Genomic DNA, 18,723 nt, shown 5'->3' on the forward strand with positions numbered 1-18,723 from the left:
ATGGAACCACTGAAACTAGTTTCCCCAGGGAGATAATATCTTATGGTAATGGTTTTATTTCGTTATTGAATTTTGAACATGCATCAGATCCTACCCCTTCATTTGGTACTTTTACAATCAGTAACTGTTATATTTGTTCACTTCCTGCTTTCCAAAATAGTTTTTTTTTAATGATATGACCATACAATAACATAATGGGTACCATAGTAAGTGTCAATATACTGATATATTTATAGCACATCATGACTGGTTCAAGACTCTTCATCCTTGTATTTAGCAAACATCAACTGCTTGTATTGTTTCTTGAATTTCAGTGAGTCCTTACTCAATCCATTCCATAGTTTGATTCCACATACTGAAATGCTGTGGCTTTTTTTTTAACGCCACATAACTTATGGCAGAGCTGTGCCAAAATGTATAAGATTGGGGGAAATTACATAACATTAGTCCCTATTGTATGACAGAAAAAGGTTGGGAAACACTGGTTTACAACATATAATCATACAGACTGGGGATGCTGATTTCAATAATATGACATTGATTTATTACAGGTATGTCCATTCATGGCACATTGAATGTAATTTGTTTTTATTAAAGGCTTTGCTTCGTGCTACTTATTAATTGGAATTATATTTTAGTTGTACAAAAGGAAAAAAAAAATGCAAGCATGATGATGATAATAATAATGGCTGCAGACTGGCTCGTGCGTGAGCACTAAGGGGGCGTGTCCGTGCCCCCATACGGGTATTTACCTTCCTGAGCCCGAGCAGAGGCGGGAAATGGCGCCTGGTAACAACGGTGTGTCATTACAGCGACGGCCATTGAGCAGATAAGGGAAAAACGTAGAAGACAGACAACAATCACTGCCTCTTCAGCGATGGCTCCCGGGTCGTGAGAAGCTATTTTTAAACCCAGCGAGGACCACCAGAGTGAGGTAAGTCGCGACGGTTCGCCTTGTTTTATGTAACGTTAGCTAACCGCCAGGCTAAATGTTTTTTTTTTCCCTCCCCGCCTGTGCACATCTGTTAGCCCCCGAGTGGTTGTTTTCACGGAAGCTAGCTGACTCGATGCTAATTATGCTAAGCTAAGCAACACAGCCACGGCCTTCGAAGGTAACGGTTGATTTCTGTTTTTTTATTTATTCCGACTACAGCGACGCGTGTACGGCGTCTTTCTACAACAACAACGACAACGCCCACCGGTACAACAATTACACTTTATATATATATCCGTGCGTCGCCGAGGAAAAGAAGCAGCAGTAAGCTAGCCGCAGTTAGCTTGCTGTGGGGAAAGCCGCCAGACACATTCCACAACTGAACTTTCCTGGCTGACGTTAGCCAGCTAATAATATTTACACTTCACTACAATAATTATTTTTAAGTACACTCAATGTAAAAAAAAAAAAAAACAGTCTCACTTTATATTCGTAACATGACTGGGGTTTATCGGTAGCGACATTGACGAGTTGATGCTGCACAACAGTTGTCAAACTTGTAAATAATACGACATGGCAGTCTAATCAAATAAATAAACGGCCAGTTTCTGATTAATATTAATGTTATTTCATGTAACTGTCGATGTCGCATTGGGTTGGGAGCAGCAGCAACCGTAGTAGTAGTAGTAATACTATCAAAATATTTATTAGCTTGATATGTGTTCATGAATCACATTCAGTTCAATAATAATGTTGTCTCTGCTTGCTAGTCGTGTAGCATGTTTATCTCTCAACATTTTGCTCACTGAAGCTAAGTTATCTAATTGCTTCATAATTGCACAAAATTGTTTTGTACTGTAATTTTCCAGGTGAGCGTGATTTGAGTTCATGTAACTTTGGCATTGGTGGATTTAAACGCTACTGTAAATACATGGAATAATACATTAATGGAATGGGGAATCGAACGTAGTGTTGGTGTGACCTGCATTTTCTTATTTCCCGCTCGCTTTACTCGCCCGCTGAGACGGCAGCAATTTGCTTGCTCCTCTATGCTCTGGAGGATATCCGATATCAGTTCCATGTATATTGTTGGGGTCTGACTGAATACAGCAGCCATGTTACCCGCAGTGGGTTTAAAAAAAAACTCTGTATTTGTGTATGGATGGGTAAAAAAAAGGGGGGGATGCACTTTTGGGGGGACATTTTGCTCAAAATCCACAACCCGTACATGAGACATGAACACACTTGTCGTTCTAAAGCGGGGGTCTCAAACTCAATTTACTTGGGGGCCACTGGAGCTTGGGTCTGGGTGAGACTGGGCCGCATCAGGTTTTCCAAAAAAAAAAAATATATATATATTTTTCTACACAAAATAAGATGAAAAATAAATAAACAAATCAAGAATAAAGAAAATAAATAAATATAATAATAATAACTTAAAAAACCACATATAGTTGGTGGGTAGACAAATTATTTTTTTCATATTAAAATGAACAAAGCATTATTAGAGCCCTGTAGACATGACAAAACACCACTATAGTCACATTTATACTTTTTTTATTTACAACATATTGCGCAACTGCAGGGGCTTGAGACGCATGCTAACTCGCAAACTGGAGAGCTAGCGACCTAAACGGTAGCCTTCAAGTTATTTCCTTAAACTTAAATCTCCAAAAACTTACCACTTCCACATGGATAGGGAGGATAACTATTAACAGTTATTTAACCTTTAACATGAACATTAATCAAACGTAATAATTTTTTCTGGGTACATGATACCATACAGAATCCATATCAAACTTGCGCGGGCCGCGCTAACATTAAACTTTCATATCAAGGCGGGGGCCTCAAACTAGTGTCCTGCGGGCCACATTTGGCCACATTTACTGTACCCATTGGTCTTCACCCAGCGGCTCCTATGGTTCCTAACTGTGAGATTCTGCATGGGGCCGCGTGTTTGAGACCCCTGTTCTAAAGATTAGCTAAGAATGCACGTAATGGGAACCACTGACGTGAACCATGGACGAGCTCGAGACCAGGTCCAAGGACTCGGTCCATGCACGGCAGAGGGTACACACACACACACATTAACAGTATTGTAGTCCGCACAGAGCTGTTCTTGTTCCATTACGACTTTTTTTCTCTTCATATTTTGACTTTATTTTCATAGAATTACAGCAGTTTTTTTAATATTTCATGAAATATTTTTTATATCTTAAAAAAAGTTCAACTTCTTTACCATACATTTTTATGATTTTTCTTCTCACGACCAGTCCACGGTGTACGCTGCCTCTCGTTAAAAGACAGCTGGGATAGGCTCCAGCATATAATATTTAAGTTTGTCATCAAAAATGTAATTTTTCTTTTGACATTTCAACGTTATGCTGCAAAAATTACATTATGTTACCTCGTTCTGTTAAGTTTTTATTGTTGGTTTACCAAAAATTTTTTTCGCCTTGTTTTAATATTTTTATGAGCAGCAGCAAAAAGTTTTTAAAGTTAAAGTTTTTCTTTAACAACCAAACAGGAAGTTATTGACTTATGGATGCATGTTTCTTTTTTTTGTGCAGCAGTAGACAAATTAATGATGTTTCCAGGGCTTTACTTGAAAAAAAAATGTAACTCTATACTACTAAAAGTACATTGTTTTCCTTATTGCAGGTTTATTCTTGTAAAATTACGACTTTTTTCTCTTCATATTTTGACTTTATTTTCATACAATTACAGCTGTTTTTTTTTTTAATATTTCATGAAATTTTTTTTATATCTAAAAAAAAAGTTCAACTTCTTTCCCATACATTTTTATGATTTTTTTCTTCCCACGACCAGTCCACGGTGTACGCTGCCTCTCGCAGGGTCATCAAAAATGTAATTTTTCTTTTGACATTTCAACTTTATGCTGCAAAAATTAGATTATGTTACCTTGTTGTTTTAACAATTTTTTTTCCCCGCCTAATATTTTTATGAGCAGCAGATCTTTTTGGCAGGCCACCACAAATGAATGACAATATGGGGAAATATTTAGTTTTTTTTATTTTTTCCTGTGTAAAATTTCTCACTATGTTATATACAAATTGTGTATATGTAAATTATGGGCTATCCACTTTGACACATATTACTTATTGCTTTATTGTCAAAGTAGCTGCTGGTGTTTTTTTTAACGTGTTCTTTTAATGGGTGTACAGTACAGCCTGTGGATATGTCCAGACACATTTTCAGTCTGCCGCTGTTACGCAAGCACGAGAGGCGGGAATGTGCTTACAATTAGTGTCCGCAGTGAACAGTTTTTTTACTCCAGCAGGGTGAATGAACACTCGGAAGGAACCTCTCTGTACTCCAAGGCAAGAAGTGTGCCCTTTTTGCAGTTAGGGCTAAAACCGTAAATGTTTGCTTTAAAATAACATTCCAGTCCATATTATTAAACTATGATGAATGTGTACAGTGGAAGATGTAGTGTTGTGTGTGTTTTTTTTTTTTTTTTTTAAAGCCACACGTGTGATGCAAGTGAAATGGGATGTTGAATACATCCAGATGTTTACAACAAGCTCGGCCACTACTGCCAAAATGTACTGTACCGTATATTCCCGCTATTTCACCCGTTACACTCTTTTAGCACATATATCGGTCACATGACTGGGGGGGTAAAAATTTTTTTTTTTTTCAAACAGCCTTACATGTGACTGCTAAAACGATGAGGCTGAGAATGCGTAAGGCGTCTCAGCAACCCATCCCCAGCCTGGCGCCCCGCCCATCCCGGACCAAGAGACGGCATTCGGACGTAGAAGAGGACGCTCCGACCAGCGGCAGGGGCCTGTTCTCAACCATCAAAAAGTTCATCAGGGGAAGTGCAGTCAAGGTAAAAACGCCTTCGTGAGAAGTCAGAAAGCCTAAATCGGGGGGGGGGTCTCAAACACGCGGCCCGCGGGCCAAATGTGGCCCGCAGGACACTAGTTTGAGGCCCCCGCCTTGATTATGAAAGTTTAATGTTAGTGCGGCCCGCGCAAGTTTGATATGGATGCCGTATGGTATCATATACCCAGAAAAAATTATGTTTGATTAATGTTCATGTTAAAGGTTAAATAACTGTTAATAGTTATCCTCTCTATCCGTGTGGAAGTGGTAAGTTTTTGGCTATTTAAGTTGAAAGGAAATAACTTGAAGGCTACCGTTTAGGTCGCTAGCTCTCCAGTTTGCGAGTTAGCATGGTTCTCAAGACCCTGCAGGTGCGCAATATGTTGTAAATAAAAAGAGTATAAATGTGACTATAGTCGTGTTTTGTCATGTCTACAGGGCTCTAATAATGCTTTGTAAATTTTAATCTGAAAAAAATAATTTGTCTACCCACCAACTATATGTGGTTTCTTAAGTTTTTATTATTTGCCGTTTTATTATTATTATTATATTTATTTATTACTGATTGATTGATCTTCTTGATTTGTTTATTTTTCATCTTATTTTGTGCAGAAAAATAAAAATTAAGATATTTGAGAACAGTGGAATGTTTTATCAGATCTTTTATTGTAGAAAATCGGAACAAAAGCACTGAAAAAGTTTGTATATTTTTCTGTTTTTAATAAATGCATTCGTTTTTTGGAAAACCTGATGCGGCCCAGCCTTGCCCAGACCCTAGCTCCAGTGGCCCCCAGGTAAATTGAGTTTGAGACCCCTGGCCTAAATTGACCCTTTTCTTTCAATGTATATTTTCATTTAGCGGTGTGATGTAATGGTTTCTTGGTCGAGAGTGTCATCTGAGAACTTTTGTTCTAATTTTAGGTTGCTCGCTCAGAGCTGCTGCATAGGAACAGGAGGTGGTATAGTAACATGTAGGAAAGCAAACATCTCCTCGTGTTCCCTTGCACCATGACAGCGTGTGTTCCTTTTTAATGTGGTTTCTATTTGTATCTATATAAGGTGGAACCTTGGTTAGCGTCATTACTTCATACCAGAAGGTGAACCGGACGTTAACCAAATAATACACAACATTTTAAGACCCGGGGATGTGGACGGTCACCCGATTGTTAGTAGAGCATCAAAATGAGAAATGTTGGTCCAATATCTGTGGAGAAGGCGTAAGAAAAGACCCAAGAAACATGGCAAATGCCAGGTGGCAACCGATGTGGTTGGTCTCCTGGCCAGGAGGAACCGACAAGGAACGTGAACATATGTTAACGAAAGCAATATATGTATCTTAGTGCTAAAATACGTTTTGTGGCTCCAAGCGTAATAATAAATCAATTGTTGACTTTGTTTTTGTTGTTGTTTCTTGTGTGTTTTGAATTTTGATGCTCTACTTGCAACCCACCGTGAGAAAGCACAAATACGTTCCTCGTTTGTAGCGGTGAATTGGTTCCACGCCTTACCACAATAAATGAAATTCCTCAATATAGCTTCCAATATTAATAAGCGGAATATTTTTGTTGTAGGAGCATCGAAAACTTGTTTTGACTTTCTAAATACAGTTTTTATTATTTATTATCAGAGCGCTATAGACATGAAATATTGTTTACAATGCATTGTGCAACTCTTATACTGCAACATAACAAGCTAGCGAGCTAACCCGTCGGCTTTGAATGTGTTTCTTCTACATGTAACAAACCGACACTTTACCACTTCCACACAGAATAGGAGGATGACTTTTTTTTGCTGACTTTATGCAGTGTTAAGGTAATGTAATTATATGCAAATGTGTATTTACTGCAGCCTCGTGACCAGAATAATGCATATCCCTTGTATTTAAATGTTTAAACTTATTATTATAATGATAATAGTAGATCATAGTTTACCACAAAACAACCATCACTTATTAACTCCTGAAAAACTGTGATCTAAGAAGGGAGCAACAAAACCTGAATTGGTCCTCTCAAGATTTCGATGGGGATTTTAACTGACTTGTCGCCCCGTTAAGGTGCAGCAGGACAACCCGGCCAAGAAGGCGCGTCTCCACTGCGATGTGGACAACAACTTAATCACCTCAACTCTGGACACCAACACTCCTCGCAAGGGCGTCAGTAGGGTTGGCAGGAAGGGCTCCGTCAATGGATGTGAGTAGCACAAATAGCGGTTTGTTTTATTTACTGTCCTGTCTGAATCGTATCGGCTGCTCCGCAGTGGCAACCAATCACGACAGGAGCAAGGAGAAGCCCAATGGCAGCCTGGAGGAAACAACGGCCGCCGAGGTGCCCGCCAGCCCCCCTCGGACAACTCTACTTGGGACCATCTTCTCTCCCGTTTTCAACTTCTTCTCACCAGCTAAGAACGGTAGCGAAAGATATCTGAATTGCGTTTTAATTGAATTTGCGCATGAATCCAACGTAAACAATTGAGTTCAAGATGATTTTAAGATATTTTTAATATTTAAGATATTTCCATTTATGAGCATGTGCATGTGACACATGGAAAAAGTTTGGGCACCCCCTCAACTGCATAAAGATACTGACTTGCGACCAATGACCGGGTTATGTATATCCCCACCCTCCCCTTTCACACAGCCTCTTCCGGCTCGGACTCCCCAGACCAAGCACTGGAGGCTGAGGAAATAGTGAAACAGCTGGAAATGGAGCAAACTGTCGAAACGGCCACCAGCACCATCACGTCTACACAGGAGCTATGCACCACCACAAGCTTCTACTCCAGCGTATCCCAGCTGCCGCCATTGCGGCTTCCTCACATGCCCGACGTTTGCTCCACACCAGAGGAGGATGACATTGACGCTAATGCTGATCTACCACCCCTCACTGGTATGTAACTATATCGATGCAATCAGAAAATAGCACCTTGAAATGAAATAATATGACTTTTTTTTTTTTTTTTATGGTCTCAGCTCCGGGCTCAAGTCCAGAAATGGCGTACATGACCTCCCCTCCCACTGCTGTACCACCAGAAGCATCCTACGAGGAAGAATGGGAAGTCTTTGACCCGTAAGTCAGGGGCTCAAGCTAGCTAGCTTGTACAGCTGCACTCGCTCACGTTGAGCTACTACTACTGAAGCTGTTGGTTAGATGAATATTGGCGCGTTGCAGGAAATATGACTGCGCTCATGAGGTCACGAGAGTCTTGTGGCTGTAGTGCGCCTCCACAATCCCGGTGTATGTGCACCACTGTGGAAGCCTGCAACCAGCCTCTGCCTGATGCACTTGTGTGTTAATGCACCCTGCCATATATGTAAACCAGGGATGTCAAAAGTGTGTTTTTGTGGACCACAGTGGAACACAGTGTGTTTCGAAGCTCAAGTCATTTTGAAATCCGATACCAAAATGGTGTAAGAAAGGTGTCTGCAAGCCAGACATTGCCCAAATTTCACTACCAAATTTAAAAACCCTTCCAGTATGATTGCCATTCTAAAGGAACTCTACATACAAATAACCACACAATGTCATTTTCAATGCTTTCCAGGTATTTCTTCATCAAGCACGTCCCGCCGTTAACTGAAGAGCAGCTCACTCGGAAACCAGCCTTACCATTAAAGACTCGTAGCACACCTGAATTCTCTCTGGTCCTCGATCTGGTCAGTCTCAAAGAGTGCGAGAAATGATTCATTCTGCAGTTTATGTAGTTTATGAAAAAAAAAAATATATGTTTCCCATTTATTTTCCAGGATGAAACGTTGGTCCACTGCAGTTTAAACGAGCTGGAGGATGCAGCACTTACCTTCCCTGTGCTCTTTCAGGATGTCATTTACCAGGTAAGTGATATATATATTATGGCCACTAGAGGGCGATAAAGCATTTACAAAGGATTTGCATTTGTGCTCACTCAAATGAGCATTAATCCTGTAAAACACAAAAAAGTTGATTTTGAATATTAAAGAATAATTTAATTAAAATAGCAACTTTAGCAAATAGCGACTTATTTGGAAAATAAAACATTCAATGAACATTATAGTTGGTCATGTGCAGTTATAAGTATTGTTTGCCCAAAAAGTGTCATTCATTCATTCATTTTCTACCGCTTTTTCCTCACGAGGGTCGCGGGGGGTGCTGGAGCCTATCCCAGCTGTCTTTGGGCGAGAGGCGGGGTACATCCTGGACTGGTCGCCAGCCAATCACAGGGCACATATAGACAAACAACCATTCACACTCACATTCATACCTGTGGCCAATTAACCTAATGTTTTTGGAATGTGGGAGGAAACCGGAGTACCCGAAGAAAACCCACGCATGCACGGTGGCGAACATGCAAACTCCACACAGAGATGGACGAGGGTGGAATTGAACCCTGGTCTCCTAGCTGTGAGGTCTGCGCGCTAACCACTATACCGCCGTGCTGCCCCCACATTAGTCCAGAGTTTGACTGTAAAAACTGAAATAAATAAAAAATAGTGTAAAAAATTAGTACAAATAAGAAAAGAACACACAAAAACTACAAATAATTCACCTCGTAGATGTTGGTAAAGGAGCCCTATGATGCAGAAATAGACTTTTTTTTTTTTTTTGACTCATTTCCGTTTTTATAGAAATGTTGGAATACGTCGGCATATTCGCACAAGAATATTGAACTAAGGGTTTATTTGCAGCGTGCAGTCTTTGCATAGCACTAAATAAATGGTTATATTGTGCTCTTTTGTTATGTCCAGGTATATGTGCGCTTGAGACCGTTTTTCCGAGAGTTCTTGGAACGCATGTCTCAAATCTACGAGGTAAATATATCTTGGGTGTTACCCATATTTTATTTTAATTCCTAACTATGTAGGATTTAACACAAATGTTTTTTTTTTTCTTCTTTTTCCTAGATTATCCTTTTTACAGCCTCTAAAAAGGTGTATGCAGACAAACTCCTCAACATCCTGGACCCGAAGAAGCAGCTAGTGAGGTGTGGCGTCTCTGCATGTTAGCAATAGTCGCGCAATGTGCGACAGCGGGTGCCTGAATTATTTATTTTTTCCTGTCTCCTTTTCTGTCATTCCTCACCGCAGACACAGGTTGTTTCGGGAGCATTGTGTCTGCGTCCAAGGAAACTACATCAAGGATCTTAACATTCTAGGCAGAGATCTGTCAAAGACTATCATCATTGACAATTCACCGCAAGCCTTTGCATACCAGGTGACCACGGACATAGAAATGACATCAGAAGGAAGCATGCACATGTTTATATATATATATATATATATATTGTTTTTCTTTAAGATAAGATATGCCTTTATTCGTCCCTCAGTGGGGAAATTTGCAGAGTACAGAATAAGTTAAGCAGTACAAAATACACAATATAGGAAAAATAAACAATATAAACAACCCAAGTATTAACAAAATCAACAGTTTTCTCCCAGAGTTATATACAGTGAAGAAAATAAGTATTTGAACACCCTGCTATTTTGCTATTTCTCCCACTTAGAAATCATGGAGGGGTCTGAAATTTTCATCGTAGGTGCATGTCCACTGTGAGAGAGATAAACTAAAAAGAAAAATCCAGAAATCACAATGCATGATTTTTTAACAATTTATTTGTGTGATACAGCTGCAAATAAGTATTTGAACACCTGTGTATCATCTAGAATTCTGACCCTGAAAGACCTGTTAGTCTGCCCATTAGAAGTCCACCTGCACTCCATGTATCATCCTGAATCAGATGCACCTGTTTGAGGTCGTTAGCTGCATAAAGACACCTGTCCACCCCATACAATCAGTAAGACTTTAACTTGTAACATGGCGAAGACCAAAGAGCTGTCCAAAGACACCAGAGACAAAATTGTACACCTCCACAAGGCTGGAAAGGGCTACGGAGCAATTACCAAGCAGCTTGGTGAAAAAAGGTCCACTGTTGGAGCTATCATTAGAAAATGGAAGAAGCTAAACATGACGGTCAATCTCAATCGGAGTGGAGCCCCATGCAAGATATCACCTCGTGGGGTCTCAATGATTCTAAGAAAGGTGAGGAATCAGCCCAGAACTACACGACAGGACTTGGTCAATGACCTGAAAAGAGCTGGGACCACCGTTTCCAAGGTTACTGTAGGTAATACACTAAGACGTCATGATGTGAAATCATGCATGGCACGAAAGGTTCCCCTGCTTAAACCAGCACATGTCAAGGCCCGTCTTAAGTTTGCATATGACCATTTGGATGATACAGAGGAGTCATGGGAGAAAGTTTTATGGTCAGATGAGACCAAAATAGAACTTTTTGGTCATAATTCCAATAAGCGTGTTTGGAGGAAGAAGAATGAAGAGTACAATCCGAAGAACACCATCCCTACTGTGAAGCATGGGGGTGGTAGCATCATGCTTTGGGGGTGTTTTTCTGCACATGGGACAGGACGAGTGCACTGCATTAAAGAGAGGATGACTGGGGCCGTGTATTGTGAGATTTTGGGGAACAACCTCCTTTTCTCTGTCAGAGCATTGAAGATGGGTCGTGGCTGGGTCTTCCAACACGACAACGACCCGAAGCACACAGCCAGGAAAACCAAGGAGTGGCTCCGTAAGAAGCATATCAAGGTTCTAGCATGGCCCAGCCAGTCTCCAGACCTGAACCCAATCGAAAATCTTTGGAGGGAGCTCAAACTCCGTGTTTCTCAGCGACAGCCCAGAAACCTGACTGATCTAGAGAAGATCTGTGTGGAGGAGTGGGCCAAGATCCCTCCTGCAGTGTGTGCAAACCTGGTGAAAAACTACAGGAAACGTTTGACCTCTGTAATAGCAAACAAAGGCTACTGTACCAAATATTAACATTCATTTTCTCAGGTGTTCAAATACTTATTTGCAGCTGTATCACACAAATAAATTGTTAAAAAATCATGCATTGTGATTTCTGGATTTTTCTTTTTAGTTTATCTCTCTCACAGTGGACATGCACCTACGATGAAAATTTCAGACCCCTCCATGATTTCTAAGTGGGAGAAATAGCAAAATAGCAGGGTGTTCAAATACTTATTTTCTTCACTGTATAATACAGTATGTAGATAATATGAAACGAGATATATGTATGTCTATACACTGAGATCTTGCTAGTGAGTTAATATGAGGCAGTATGGAAATACTCCACATAGAACTTAGTATATATTGCATTTAGAGCCCTTAATATTGCACACGATCAGATATCATTTATCATGTGGTTAATTGATTTAATGATTATTGTGACAGACGTATAAGAAGCATACGGCACATTGTACAATTTAAAATATAAATAAAAATGATAAAGTAATGATTAAAAGCTGAAAATGCTGATACTAATGAGTCGGGCTACCTTCAACTAACACATTTTTATAGTCCAGTCTGTGGCGTACTCTGCCGTTTTTACTGAAAATGTTTTGTTTTCATCATTTTTAAACCACATTTTAATATTTGGTTTTTAACCCTCGCAGCTGTCCAACGGTATTCCCATTGAGAGCTGGTTTATGGACAAGAACGACAGCGAGCTGCTGAAGTTGGTGCCCTTCTTGGAGAAGCTGGTTGAAATGGTACCGCGCCCCCCGCTTCTTTATCACCATGCCGTATAGCCGTGATTCTCAACTGGTGGATGACAAAGCAATCGTGTCATGACAACCGATGTCCTTGAATGCACCTCGCTCGCGTCTGAGCTATCTTATGCTTGTTATGTGTGGCGGGCCACCTGAGAAGTGGACCAGCTCACCGCTACAGCTCAGTTGTATTGTATGATTGGGGAAATTCCGCCCACAGTGGAGACTCGCAGGTACAGTTCATGCCCACTTTCATCCATCCCAAGCAGAGGGGTGGTCTACAGAAGAACTGAACCTTCTATCATTCATTCATTTTCTACCGCTTATCCTCGCGAGGGTCTTCCAGCGAGAGGCGGGGTACACAGCCAATCACAGGGCACATATAGACAAACAACCATTCACACTCACATTCATACCTATGGACAATTTGGGAGTCACTAATTAACCTAGCATGTTTTTGGAATGTGGGACGAAACCGGAGTACCCACGCATGCACGGGGAGAACACGCAAACTCCACACAGAGATGGCCGGGAGTGGGATTGAACTCGGGTCTCCTAGCTGTGAGGTCTGCGTGCCAACCACTTGCGCACCGTGCAGCCCCCCTCCTATTATTCATTCATTCATTTTCTACCGCTTTTTCCTCACGAGGGTCGCGGGGGGTGCCGGAGCCTATCCCAGCTGTCTTTGGGCGAGAGGCGGGGTACACCCTGGACTGGTGGCCAGCCAATCACAGGGCACATATAGACAAACAACCATTCACACTCACATTCATACCTATGGACAATTTGCTAATTGAGGAAACCCACGCATGCACGGGGGGGGAACATGCAAACTCCACACACAGACGGCCGAGAGTGGGATTGAACTCAGGTCTCCTAGCTGTGAGGTCTGCGTGCTAACCACTTGAACACCGTGCAGCCCCCCTCCTATTATTATTATTAAAAAAAAGGTATAGTTCTGAGCAGGACACAGGGGGTATAGAGAAAAACAAATTCCACAATCTGGGTTGCCGTGGGTTGATGGTGGGTCCCACAAACCAGTTGAGAATCACTGCCTTAGAGCATATAAAGCAGGGGTGGGCAAACTACGGCCCGGGGGCCACATCCAGCTCGCCAAGTGTTTGAATACGGCCCGCCCAATCTTTCCAAAGTGTTTCATTTAAACTCAACATACAACCTGGCATCATGGCCTGAGCCAACCTTTTGATGGTTTTATCAATTTCGTTTTTTGACATGGTCTGTTGTTTACAAAGTGCTCCTGAAAAAAGGGACACAAGCACATAATAATAATAATTATTAGATTATTATAATTATTATTAGAACTCTTATGATTATTATAATTATTATAGTAATGCTAATTATTATATTAATTATATATAATGTTATATTTGCATATTTTACATAATAATATAATTATTATTATTTTAATTTTATTGTAATTATTATAATATTTTAATATTTTAAAAATCTTTAAATATAAAATAATAAATAATAGCAGATTGCATGACAATTTTACAGATACAATAATACCAGGTGGACTGTTACGTGTAAAAATAGTCTGCCCCCCCCCCACCGTAAATTTTGTCATATCAGTGCGGCCCGCGAGTCAAAAAGTTTGCCCACCCCTGATATAAAGCATGTCTGGGTCTATTCCACGCGACTAAACTACTGATCGCTTCACAGAACGAAGATGTGCGTCCGCATGTTCGGGAGAGGTTCCGTCTTCACGACCTGTTGCCTCCGGATTGAACCCGAGTCTCTCAAACAGGGACAGCAAGGAAGGACTGAAAACCAAGTGTGTAAAAAAAAAAAAAAAAAAAAAAGCCTTTGCCATTGCTTCAATTTTGTTTTTATTTTTTTAACACTATCCATTCAAAAGAAGAAAAAAAAACATTTTCTGTGTGAATTTTTCTAAGAAGCCCAGATTTTTTTTTTTTTTTTTTTTTGACTCTCCAGTTGTGGAGCAGGACTCTGGTCTCCACACTAAAAGCAAGGCTTAGTGGATGTAAAATGAGGAACCCGAGGTGCTTGAACCCAACTTAACCTCTGGTGCTGAAGCCCGGTCGGCACTCCAGTCTCCACAGGAAAGGGACTGGCTTGTAAATCGATATGTGCATCTCGCTGTTCACTCCTGTTGTTGTTTTGCAAAACTGTAGCCTTTAAAGTCATATCCATTCCACGCTAGCTCAATCAACTTTTTGTTTTTTTTTTATGATTTTTAAAATGTTATCTTTGTATGTGGTGTTTTAGAAGGGGGGGGGGACTAACCGTAAGCCGGTCAAATCAATGCGAGCTCGGTCATGACTTGTTTAAGAATCTTCATAATGAGGGCATTCATGTTTTTGAAGTGCTTTGTGTCGACGTTAACAGTATTTGATTTGTCTGGAATCCAGTATTGTCTTTCACGCCTAATCAAGTTTTTTTTTTTGGGGGGGTGGGGGGGGGGCTTAATCAGAGACGCTTTATTTCTTGAGTTGTCATTCGATGGATGCACGATAATGTAGCATGAACCGGTGTCTTATGATATCTGGTTTAAAGCCTCAGCAAGTCTCTTTTTTTTCAAAAATGTAAAAAGGTTCTTTGAGCACTATTATTCCGCCGATACTTTTCATCACTGACATGCATTACAGTAAAGTCTCGTTATATCGATATCGGTTAAAACTAATTACTACTTATTACAATACTATTTTCATTTCCTGGCAAATTTCTAGTATTTTATGATATAATTAGCTCCGTTAGTACGATACACGGTTATTATGATAATCCGGTTACTACGATGCCCTTTTCATCTCCCGCCAGCCAATTTGGTCTGCTTATATCGATACAAAAGCAGCTTAAATCAATCTTTGCTTAAGGATTTCAATACCAAAAAAAAAGAACACGGCGAACGGCTGCTTCCAGTCAACTTTATTTTTCACACTTCCACCACCAGAGTGCAGCACACACAGCGGGAAAACACCCGTCCCTCGCGCCTACCCCTCCGGGTGGCAACACCTTCCTTATCGATAGTTCCGCTGTGAATTATGTCCCGGTAACCGGTAATCACTACAGCGTAAGTTTATTTTTATTTACTGTAGTACAAAATTTATTGTAGTACAAAAGCATGTTAGATACGCAATCCATGAACTCAAGGAGAAAATTACATGCCATATCAAAGATCCGCCCACTTTTAATTCGGCAGTTCGGCGCAGGATCGGATATATGGATAGTCCGGTTATATCGATATTTTTTCCGACTGCAGAGAATATCGATATAACGAGACTTTACTGTATATTTAGCATTTAGCAAGGAAAACAAATATCACAATGGCTTATCGGAGGAAGAACTCAAAATTATGAGAAAATCTGGCGTGAAATGTGAGTCATAAGTTGAAAATTGAAGTTGAAAAGTCGAAAATTTCGTAATTGTACCTTTTTTGTATCAAAGTTCTATTTGGTTAGATGGAGAGAGACAATCAGATCCCCCGCCCCCATTGCGGCACGTTTGTGTACTTCCGGAGATTTGATTTTTACCAGGAAATCATCACATATGGTCGCCATCAGTTCCGCACCTTTTTTTTTTTTCCCGCCATTTCCATCACGTTAGTATCGCTCGATTCAACTCTTATCGTACAACCGCAGCAAGGGCACAGTGGTCAATCCCGCGTACCGTTGCGCGCTCGTCCAGACGATGAATGTAAATCGTTTAAAAGTGGAAAAATCTCGGGTGTCTTTCCTTATTTTTTTTATGTTTTTTTATTATCCTCAACAACCTGAACAAGTAGACATTGGAGGATTTAAAGTGGAGGAAAAAAAAAAGACGTGCATGGAGACCCACCCACCCCCAGCCCCCAACGGTGGTGCCCTCAGCATCTGAGTGGTGAGTTAATGCGCATTACCCGTTTATTGTACACTCATTGTGGTTCAATGCAAGCAGACTCATGTTAAAAAAAAAATAAAAAAAAACATTTTGTATATTAGATTTTTAAAAAGGCATGTCATATGAAATTTTACATCATATCCCCCCCGCCCCCTTCTTCCTTCCCTCCTCGGAAAGTAATTGTTTAGTTTAGCACAATGTCAACAAACTTGTTCACTTCTTTAGCATGTAGTTTTAACGGGGGGAGCTTTTTTGCTACAGAAAAGAGTAACTGTCCATTTTTTTTTCTTCTCCACAGTATCTGTTAAGCCATTTTACTTGCAAGAAATATTTGTGCTCAAGATGTATTTAACAAAAAAAAAAAAAATGTTTTAAGACATCTTTGTAAACCGCCAAGCTATATACTGTTGTAAAGTGTATATAAAGTTACATTGAATTTCTGAAACAAAAAGTTTTAAAAGTGAATAACCTCTTCTGGACCCCTTTTTTTTTTGTTTTTATTTCACGGAATTATATATATCACTTCATTGACCCCCTTTTTGGAAGACTCTGTTCTGAATTCTGTTTGAGATTTCGATGACTTTACTGTGAAATAACGGTTAAATACTGCGACCACAGTGCAATATTACAGGCTTTTTAATTACAGCATTTTACTATGAAACAGTACTGTTGATGCGAAATCCTGAAATAATAAGTGTCCCAACGACACCCACAACGTCAAAGGCACCTTGCAGTCGCACCCACCCACCAGACAGAGAAGGGGGGAAGAAGTTGCACCATTATGAAAGGAGGAAAATACGGTAGGATGACGAGGATACAAAAACGCTACAGTGCTGCGGAACGGCGCGGTCGGAGTTGAAATCCATGTGAGTTACTTAATTTTTTTGTGTCCGACCTTGTAGGTTAATAAATCAAATTCTGATGAAGGTTTGAGGTTTTAAGTGTATAAAATAATTTGTGTGGAATTCGTTAGCTGCAATAAGCAAGAGATTACAGTCAAGTTATGTTTTTTTTTTTGTAGGGGTCATTATCTGATTTCCGGGCTGGAGCATAACTTTTTTTTCTCTAATATTCTTGCCATCAACTGGCAGAGTCCCAATGAATGACTTCTACCGCTTATCCTCGCGGGGGTGCTGGAGCCTATCCCAGCTGTCTTCGGCCAGCAGGACCACATCATCTCCAAAAAAAGCAGACAGAACCACCAAACCTGATGCCCTAAACGTCCTAGCTGCGCCTAGAAATGCTATCCATAAAAGTATTGAACAGAATCGGAACAGCATGATTATTTTTTTGATTAATTTTTGATTAATTCATGATTAATCAACCAATACTTTTGGTACTAGAGTCGTTTTTGGATTAAAAATCTTTAAAATTTCAGCCTTACAGCCACAAACTTTTTGTGTTTTGTTCATTTGGTCCCGTGATTAATCGAAACAAAACTATAATCTACCGCTTTTCCTCACTAGAGTCACAGGGGTGCTGGAGCCTATCCCAGCTGTCTTCGGCCAGTAGGACCACATCATCTCCAAAAAAAGCAGACAGAACCACCAAACCTGATGCCCTAAACGTCCTAGCTGCGCCTAGAAATGCTATCCATAATAGTATTGAACAGAATCGGAACGGCATGATGATTTTTTTTGATTAATTTTGTATTAATTCATGATTAATCAACCAATACTTTTGGTACTCGTGTCGTTTTTGGATTAAAAATCTTTAACATTTCAGCCTTACAGCCACAAACTTTTTGTTTTGTTCATTTGGTCCTGTGATTAATCGAAACAAAACGATAATCTACCGCTTTTCCTCACTAGGGTCACAGGGGTGCTGGAGCCTATCCCAGCTGTCTTTGGCCAGTAGGACCACATCATCTCCAAAAAAAGCAGACAGAACCACCAAACCCGATGCCCTAAACGTCCTAGCTGCGCCTAGAAATGCTATCCATAATAGTATTGAACAGAATCGGAACGGCATGATGAATTTTTTTGATTAATTTTGTATTAATTCATGATTAATCAACCAATACTTTTGGTACTCGAGTCGTTTTTGGATTAAAAATCTTTAAAATTTCAGCCTTACAGCCACAAACTTTTTGTGTTTTGTTCATTTGGTCCCGTGATTAATCGAAACAAAAAGATACCGATTAATGGAAAATAATCGTTAGTTTCATTAATTTTCCTCCCTAGGGTCACAGGGGTGCTGGAGCCTATCCCAGCTGTCCCACATCATCTCCAAAAAAAGCAGACAGAACCACCAAACCTGATGCCCTAAACGTCCTAACTGCGCCTAGAAATGCTGTCCATAAAAGTATTGAACAGAATCGGAACAGCATGATTAATTTTTTGGGATTAATTCATGATTAATCAATCAGGGAATGAATCAACCAATACTTTTGATACTAGAGTCGTTGTTTCTGGATTAAAAATCTTAAAAAATGTCAGCCTTACAGCCACAAACTTTTTGTGTTTTGTTCATTTGGTCCCGTGATTAATCGAAACAAAAGATACCGATTAATGGAAAATAATCGTTAGTTTCATTCATT

General features: G+C 40.1%; 1 protein-coding gene across 1 annotated transcript; it reads left to right on the top strand.

Annotated features, from left to right (window-relative positions):
- Positions 1 to 724: 724 nt before the first annotated feature.
- ctdspl2b (CTD (carboxy-terminal domain, RNA polymerase II, polypeptide A) small phosphatase like 2b) lies at positions 725 to 16,722 on the top strand. Its single transcript, XM_058078756.2, has 13 exons — positions 725 to 934; positions 4,603 to 4,790; positions 6,840 to 6,975; positions 7,043 to 7,192; positions 7,423 to 7,671; positions 7,755 to 7,851; positions 8,327 to 8,438; positions 8,529 to 8,615; positions 9,507 to 9,569; positions 9,663 to 9,742; positions 9,846 to 9,972; positions 12,231 to 12,326; positions 14,010 to 16,722. Exons 2-13 carry the CDS (start codon positions 4,626 to 4,628, stop codon positions 14,073 to 14,075), a joined length of 1,428 nt encoding a protein of 475 aa, XP_057934739.2. The 5' UTR covers positions 725 to 934; positions 4,603 to 4,625; the 3' UTR covers positions 14,076 to 16,722.
- Positions 16,723 to 18,723: the final 2,001 nt, after the last annotated feature.

This window comes from Doryrhamphus excisus, linkage group LG1, assembly GCF_037039965.1.
Source record: "Doryrhamphus excisus strain RoL-2023G ecotype Guam linkage group LG1, RoL_Dexc_Guam_v1.1, whole genome shotgun sequence".
NCBI classification, from domain to species: domain Eukaryota; kingdom Metazoa; phylum Chordata; class Actinopteri; order Syngnathiformes; family Syngnathidae; genus Doryrhamphus; species Doryrhamphus excisus.